Source organism: Acyrthosiphon pisum, chromosome A1 (genome assembly GCF_005508785.2).
Source record: "Acyrthosiphon pisum isolate AL4f chromosome A1, pea_aphid_22Mar2018_4r6ur, whole genome shotgun sequence".
In the NCBI taxonomy this organism is placed as follows: Eukaryota; Metazoa; Arthropoda; class Insecta; order Hemiptera; family Aphididae; genus Acyrthosiphon; species Acyrthosiphon pisum.
The window spans coordinates 22,427,300-22,436,087 of NC_042494.1; the positions used below are offsets into that span (position 1 = coordinate 22,427,300).

The 8,788-nt window shown below is 28.8% G+C and overlaps 1 protein-coding gene across 1 annotated transcript; it reads right to left on the reverse strand.

Annotated features, from left to right (window-relative positions):
* Window positions 1–1,807: 1,807 nt before the first annotated feature.
* LOC100163431 (malate dehydrogenase, cytoplasmic) lies at window positions 1,808–8,088 on the reverse strand. The gene is made up of 6 exons (XM_001949162.4): window positions 7,707–8,088; window positions 5,141–5,342; window positions 4,785–5,070; window positions 4,521–4,710; window positions 2,287–2,511; window positions 1,808–2,207 (listed from the first exon to the last, which is right to left on the reverse strand). Exons 1-6 carry the CDS (start codon window positions 7,707–7,709, stop codon window positions 2,109–2,111), a joined length of 1,005 nt encoding a protein of 334 aa, XP_001949197.2. The 5' UTR covers window positions 7,710–8,088; the 3' UTR covers window positions 1,808–2,108.
* Window positions 8,089–8,788: the final 700 nt, after the last annotated feature.

Here is an 8,788-nt window from a genome sequence, read left to right on the forward strand (position 1 = left end):
ATTTTTTTTAACGTTTTAACTTAACTAGTTAATTTTTTTGTTAACTTATTAACTAAAACGTCTTGGTAAATATTTATGTACCACAAAATACTATGGCAGTTTATGACTTAAAAATATTGTACCTTCAAAAAATTAACTTTTTTTTAACTAAGATAAGTTAATTTTATTTTTTATCGTAACTTTAAACTTAACTAGTTAAATTTTTGTCTTTGTTAACTTTTAACTTAACTGAAGACAATTTAATTAAATTAACTTAATTTGCCACTGTTAATTATTTTCATTAACTTACCCACCATTGGTAATAAGTGTTATAAGCAAATAAGTGAGACACGCGTTTTATATCTAGGACATGTTGTTTATTATTGTCTTCATCAATAAATCTTTACATTTGGTTATTGTTTTTTGTTTTGAAATGCTAAATAATTATGTACAAAACCTATCAATGACTAGTAAATGTCTACAACATACCCAAATCAATTTGAACAGACTGTAGTTTCTTACTACATGCATTGCATTGAACCGTTCTAAAATATCTCCCATAAATATTGACATAAAAATGTTTTTAAGGTATTTATCATTTTTAATAAACCTTTTGTCTCATAACGAGTTAACATATTTTCAGTTTTATCTTCAGTAATTTTAGTTAATGTTCTTAAAACTAAAAACTAATTTTTGTTTAGAGACTTGCACACATAATTTCTTGCTGATCACTGAATTTTTAAAGACTACCAAATTTTTACCAACAAGTTTTATTATTACCATATTATGTTGGACTCCAGCGCATCTTGGGATCTATCTCCAACCATTTGACCAACAATGCTTTAAAAAATTTCACTGATTTGTCAAACATTATATCGGCATAATTTTTTTTATTTTTTGTTTTGATATCAGAAAGATTACTTTACCTCACTGAGTACACTGGTGTGGAGGCTCGGGAGTTATTACCAACGTACCTACTTCCATGCATCTTAAAAATAGTATAATTATCTACATCACGGATATTTGTGAGAATATTTGTAAAGCTATTGCATTGTCAGTGAGTATGTTTGGATAATATATTTTAACTTTATATATTACCCAAATGCTAACTTTATATATATATATATATATATTATAACTTTTAGTTATTGATAATTAAATTTATATATATAATACATATGTTTAAATCAACTAATTGGTTATATTTATAAAAAAAAAAAAATTAATGGAGACTTACTTAAATAAATAACCAAACTTAATAACTAAAAAAAAATTAATAAAAATCAAAACTTTCTCATGGCTATAAATAGCATTACTTCTCAGTTAATTATCTTGGTAAAAGGTAGAAAAACTTATGAAGAATCTTCTATTAAATTTTTGAATGTTAGCAATGAAAAGAAATATTTTTATGAATTACTCTAACTGAAAATTAATTTGCACGTTTTCAGAATTTAGAAGAATTTGTCAAAGTCCTAACTTTGGACAATCATAAATAATTATTGTGAATTTACGCTCAAATTTTTTTTCATTACACTATTAACAACTTATGGGGAACTTTGTATTAAATTTTCCAGTTTTTTGCATATAAATTAAATCCTTACTCTTTGTTGATAACATTAACTATCTACACACAATATATACAGTATAATATAATATTATAATCAATGTTAATAATTAGCAATTATTTTTTATAATAGGTTGTTTGAATAGAATCAATATTTGGTAGTGCCTACCTACAAACTCAATTAATAGGTACATAGTAATATTATATACTATAGAATTAGTTTCAAAACTTTCACTAAGTAAAAAATAAAAAAAACAAATTATATCCGGGCACCTTATATATTTCTTTTGTTATAATAAAAATAAAAATCCATTACCATAATTGTTATAAATACTATGATACATACTAAATACATTTAGAGGTAGTAACATATAAATTAAATAAACAGTGCATACATTTTTGGGAATGAATGTAGCATTGTAAGATCTTTAAGTATGACTGATGAATGACAATCTTGAGATTGGGACAACCCCCAAACCTCGTGTTTAATCACTAGTAAAAAAAAAATCGTGCCCGGGATACAGCAGCAGATTCAGAGCTTACAGTTGGTTGGGGGTAACACATGTCAAGCATTACAAACAGCCATAGCCTCTTCTTTTTCTTCGAGTAGTTCTTTAGCTGTTAAATCCAATTTGTTCTTTGCAAAGTCTGTTATTTTCAAACCCTATAGACAATGTGAATAATATAATTATATAAATAAGGAAAATTCAAAATAATAAATCATTCCTTTTATAAAGCTATACCTGGACAATTTTCCATTGCTTATTTGAAATGGATACTGGCAAAGAATAGATCAAATCTTTTGGCACACCATATGAACCATCCGAGATAACTCCCATTGAAACCCAAGAACCACTAGCAGTTCCAGACCACCAGTCACGCATATGATCAACAGCTGCTTTAGCAGCAGACATAGCTGACGACATCTTTCTAGCTTGAATCACAGCAGCTCCTCTAGTTTGAATAGTCTAAAATTAAATTAATTATGATTAATGATGATTTGTATTTTTTTTTTCTATTTTAATATCCATTGCTCCATAAAAAGTAACATAACTTTTTATAAAATAATATATTGGTAAATATTCGACAATAAATAATTCAACTGAACTAATTTTTAGCTATTTCTTATCTTTCGCGAGGCAACGCGAGCGCCAGTAACTAAGAAGGGAGCTACACTGTCATCTCGCACTCTCGCGAGCTCGTGAATAATACGTAATAAGTATTCACACAAAATAATATATGTATATTTCTAATGTAAATACAACCGAATCTAAAATACCAAGTTATTTTCAGTATGTTTTTTTTTTTAATTTTGTCATAAAATACAATTATTAAACAGAATAAGAAATGTATAACGGTGTTTGTTAAATTCACAAGTTTTTCCTGGTGTTTCTTGTTTGAAAAATAATTCCCTGACTTTTCCCGGTTTTCCAGATCTGTGGTAACCCTGCCCTAATTTAATATTATATATTATAAATAGGTGTCATTATGAGGAAGCAAGAGGTAGCAATTAATACTCAACCAATTTTCTTAGGATTGCAAATAAATAGCTGTTTATTTTTTGTTTAAATTTTCTTTTAGAAAATTGGTTTAGTTAATTGTTCAACCTTAGTTAACTCTTTTGGTACGTATTAAACTAAATAATAATTGATTAAGAGATGATAATAATGATAATGAAGGTGTATGTAATATTAATAGTGCCTTGAACACTTCCTTTGAAATTGAAATGTGGGATTTGTGATATTATATTTTTTACATAATTATGATAAACAATTTGACTAAGACTTATTGTTCCACTAACTGCCCGAGGTCTTCATTAGAAGATTGATTTCAATCACACAATTGAGTTAAAAACATTATTCAAGAAGCTCGCTATCTCATGATTTTACTCCAAATGATGCCACTGTATTTACATACAAATATTTATATATATGTTTAAAATTCAGAGCTTGAAACCGGTTACCGGTTTTTAACAGAATCTGCTTACTATGACCAATTTTGGGTCTGGTGACCGCTTCCCAGTTTGTAAATTTTAATTTTGAGAAGCGATTAACAATTACAAGTAACCACCAAGTCCAATTAAGTGGTAACGTGTAACGGTAACCTTTTTTTTTAAAAAAACTGGTCAATTCAACAAAATCAGAAATATCAAAAAAATTAACGTTATAACTTATATTTGATTTTATACTTTTTTTTTTGGAAATTTTATTTTTTTTTTTTGATTAATAAATTACAAGATAATAAATTTAATGAAATAATAAGTATGATCAAAGATGGTATACTGTCTGTAGCCGCGATAATAAATAACAAGCACCAATCGTAGATAGTAGTACTAAGTACAAATGAACGATTTATTGGTTCATAAACATATTATAGAACATATTAGATGAATATTTTTTATTTTATTTTATTGTAATTGACACCGTTGATTAACACTTTTCCATGAACTATTCTTCAATCGATGGTTATGGGTAATTTACTAATTTAATTTAAATTTATATTTATCTATAATTTCAAATGATAAAATATAGCCATATAGGTATTTATTTTTAATTTGGCTTGTTCTGAAACATTTTATAAAGTGGTTATTTGTTTTGTGTAAATTAAAGTAAAACTAAAATGTTCCAAAAAAAACATAAATTGAAAAAACCATTTCCAAAGTGGTTACCGGTAATCTTGAAGAATTAAAACCTCTTCCAAACTGATAACCACATTTTTAGAGATTATTTTGGTAACCGGTAACTAATTCTAAAATTCCCTAAAACCGGTAACCACTTAGAAAAAATGTTTGGGTCCTACCGGACACGTTATACAAATTTTTCATAAGCGGTTTCATGCTCTGGACTTTAAATGTAGGTAGGTCAATCAAATAAATTGTAATCTCAGGAGTATATTTAATTTATACGGCTCCTGTAGAGTGCAATATTAGATATTATTTAAACTAATAACAATTATTCAGTTCAACATAATTTCTTACCTTAATAAAATCACCTTCAAGCCATTGTGTATCATTTATGCTATCATATACACTTTTTGAGCTATCAGACGATGTAACTGATGCATTAAAAACATCAGGGAATTGAGTTGATGAATGATTACCCCAGATTGTTACATTCTTGACATTGCTTACACATAGTCCAAGACGTTTAGCAATAGCCGATTGAGCTCTATATTTTTTATTTTAAAATAAGAAATATTATTCTATTTGTAAATTTATAACTATTAATTGTTTTAATTATACCTGTTTTGATCAAGTCTTGTCATAGCAGTGAAGTTTTCTTTAGGTATGGAAGGAGCATAAAAAGAGCATATTAAAGCATTGGTATTTGCTGGATTTCCGACAACCAAAACTTTGACGTCTTTCTTAGCATATTTGTTCAAAGCTTCACCTTGTACTTTGAATATTTTCACATTAGCTGACAGCAAGTCTTTTCTTTCCATACCTTCCCTTCTTGGCATTGCACCCACCAAGAAAGCAGCATCGACATCTTTAAATGCTACTTCTGGTTCAGTTGTTTTTACGTAGCCTAAATATTAGATGAATTATTAGTAAAATCGAGTTCTATAGAAGTAGGTATTTAAATTAAATTTTCTAACCTTTGACCAGGGGTAATGCAAGATCATCAATTTCCATGCAAACTCCTTCAAGAACTCCCATTGCAGGAGGGATATCTAAGAGGTGTAAAATGACTGGTTGTTTTGTTCCAAATACATCTCCATTGGCAATCATAGATATCAATGAATATGCAATTTGGCCAGCAGCGCCAGTTACTACTACACGGATTGGTTCACCTTCAGCCTAATAAAAGTAAGTTAAATACTCAGTTAAATATTTTTTAATATATTGAGTAATTTTAGCTATTTATACAGTTGGGTAAATTACAAACGTAAATCGACTATTTATACCATGGACTTATTTCTATTGTGACTTAATATTGACATATAAATTAATAACAATAATATACCTACCTAGTATATCATAATTATTATTACTGATATAATATAATTTATGTTTTTGGCAAATATTTATTTAAACTAACAAAAAACTAACCTTATTACTATAATGAAAAAATAACTATCGGTTCCACTCGGAATTGATTTTCATACCTATGCAATGATTTATTATTCAATTCAAATTCAAATTCAGTTTAAAACACATTAGAGTGACCTACTCATGGCGAGGTAATACCTACTATACAGCTGAGCGATTTCTTAACACTTACTATTAGAAAATAGTTTAATATACCTAAATAACAAAGAAGAATAGAAAAATTGAGAATATTTTGATTTATATATTATTAATGTGTACAGAACATAATTTAATTTTCTCAGTGGTGTTTATTTTGATCAATTAAATAATACAAAAGGAAAAATTGCATAATTTCTAGTTTGTAATATTATGAAAAAAATTGTTCTAGAAAACATCTTACCTAGTATATAACTATATAAGGCATAAGCCGTTTTTAAAAAGAATCTGGTGCGACTGGTTACAAAAAACATATTAATATAAGCCCTGTTAGGTATAACTGTATACGCTTAGGTACAATTTCAAATATTTTAATACTATACTACAAAATTAAGAATAAGTAACCTTGTAAAATTGTCAAATATAAGTTTAAATTAATTGTCATTGAAATTTAGTAGGTACCTAATAAATATTATATATGATGTTTACAGCAGATACCTATTAGAAGTTAAACAAAGAATTAAGTAAATTACTTAATGCTTATTATTTAATCCAGATAACATTTTATCAGTATTTTTTTTTTTATTCAAGTACCTATATTCTTTATTTAAGACATGCAATTCAGAGAGATAAAAATAATATTTTTAATTAAAAAAGTGTTTAATTAAATAGGTATAGCTGAGCTTTAAAAGAAATTATTCATTTCAAATTAATATTAATGATTTCCATTAAATTGTAAATTTGTTTTATTGAAATAGGTACAATATAATCATAGAAAACAACAATTATAAATATTTCAATGAAAATAGATAATATGTTGGAAAATGTCAACAAGGTATATAAATAATATACCTAATCTGGAATATATTAAATTATAGTTTTATTTTTAACTAAATTGCATAATATAATAGGTAGGTTAGGTTACCTACTTATTATATTTTTTTATTTAAACAACATGAAAAATAATATATAATATAATTGACTTTAATAGGTACTTAAAAAAAAAATTGTAATCTCCATATAATATACAAAGGTTAATGATTAAAAAGTATTTTAGCTTGTGCTGATTATTATGATTAAATTTAAAAAAACTAAAGCTTCATTGATAGTTAAAATATTCAAATTTGGTTATACTATGGTCTATGAAGAAATTTAGGTAAGTATAGGTTGTAGGTGCCTAAGTAATTCAAATGTGGGTAACATACTTTAATTTAAGTGGTTTTTAGAGAATAAGTATGATTAAAACATGGTTAGACATTTTAAATGATACTATAAATCTTCCAAATCATAACAATTACATAATATTTTAACGTAAGACACCTACTTATATAATATGTACTAACTACCTTCAGACCTTTCATAACAACGCACAAATTTATAATACATTGAATAATTCTGATTACTTTGATTAGGATTTATTTATTGAGTTTGCCTTCAATTTCTTCAGTTAAAAGTTAAGAGCATTGAATTTTGTAAGGGCCCCAAATCTCAATTCTTGATGTGGCTCTCCACAAATATCAATTCTCCCTAAATATTATGGTCCCTGACATAAATTGCGCACAAAACAAACTGTTTCTTCAATTAGCGCAGGTTAGTATATTATATTGCAATAGATACAAATGCCAAATCGGTTTGAAAATCACGTGATTTTCAACACAGGCGTTCAGCTGCGCGGTCAGGGATTAAATAGAAACCTTCTAGAATCCTGACGGTTGCATGGAAGGATGTTAACGCTGTGGACGGTTACGATCACAGGGTCCAGCTATGCGACTAGTTGGTTTGTTGTGTATCCATACACACTTAACATCGACCGCACACGTCTCCACACGGGCGTAGACGTCTTGAAGGACACAAAGGTCACGAGTCAAACAATAATATTGTTGTAAGGGCAAGAATTGTCGACATCGTTCGGGAAAAGGTATTCGATTTCTACCCGCAGAGGAAAATAAAAAACGGACGGCTATAAATCATACTCACCATCGTCGTAGTTGTCGTTTGGTTCGTGAAGTTAAGTCAACTGGCAAACCAACTCGAGGTGTCCGCTTAGGAATGGCGTTCGATCGACTGCCGGTGCGGTCACTATAAACGTGATCTGGGATTCTCGACCGTTGGATGCCGGCGGAAGAGTATGAATTAATACGAGGTGACCTCGTAATGTGTCGAGCGTAAATATGTTATGAACTATGATAATAGGTATAAAAATTAAAAACTGTGATAATCGGAGCGAGTTGTAGTAGACTTGCGTGCATGGGGTCAGCGAAGATAAAAATTGTTACTTGTTAATTTGTTATTCCAATATCCAATTATTATTATTACTGCAACGAGCCGTTATCAAGCGGTGCGCGCGCACACACGCGGTGCTCACTGCTGCGCACACACGTCACACGCGTCGTCGTCGTCGAGAATCGAGATTATCGCAACGTCGCTAAGGATGGCCAACATATAATATTATTTTATTGGACATCCACATTCATATTATTATTATATTATACGATAGTCGTATTATATGGTTTCGATATATTATTTTTTTTTATTTTCCTGGTATAATCGAGAGCCGGAGAAGGAACTGTTGCTCACATTACTTGTCCTCCGGCCCCGTTTCGATATATTATTATCGGAATTTTAAACATCGTTTATCTTAGGACGCAGAGACGCAGATAATTATATAGAGAGTAGGCACGTAGAAAGAAAAAAAACAAAAAAAATTTTCACTGGTCCATCAGTCGCCACTTGCCAGCATGGCAGCATCATAATTTACTGTTTAAAGTTTTTACTCTTTAGGCACGTATAATGTTGTAGGTACTAAGGATAACTCACTATTGAAAATCGATTCATTAAATGTTTAGTTTTTAAAAATAAGGTATTATCGTGTACCAATTGTATTTTTAACAACATTTTCATAAATAAAGAACTACAACTAAACAATCAAAAATGGAATAATTAATTTTTTTTGTGGGGGGCGTACAAATATTGTTGATCCAGGGCGCAAAAAGTGTAAATACGGCCCTGTCCATAACCTATATAAGTATTAAGTATACCAGTATACCCAACAAGGAGGG

Bases quoted from the DNA above. Each gene is read 5' to 3' on its own strand.
- LOC100163431 (XM_001949162.4), bottom strand. The intron at 4,711-4,784 runs GTATAATTAAAA...TAAAAAATATAG, and splicing joins ACAAGACTTGATCAAAACAG to AGCTCAATCGGCTATTGCTA. The intron at 2,512-4,520 runs GTAAGAAATTAT...ATTTAATTTTAG, and splicing joins TTGAAGGTGATTTTATTAAG to ACTATTCAAACTAGAGGAGC.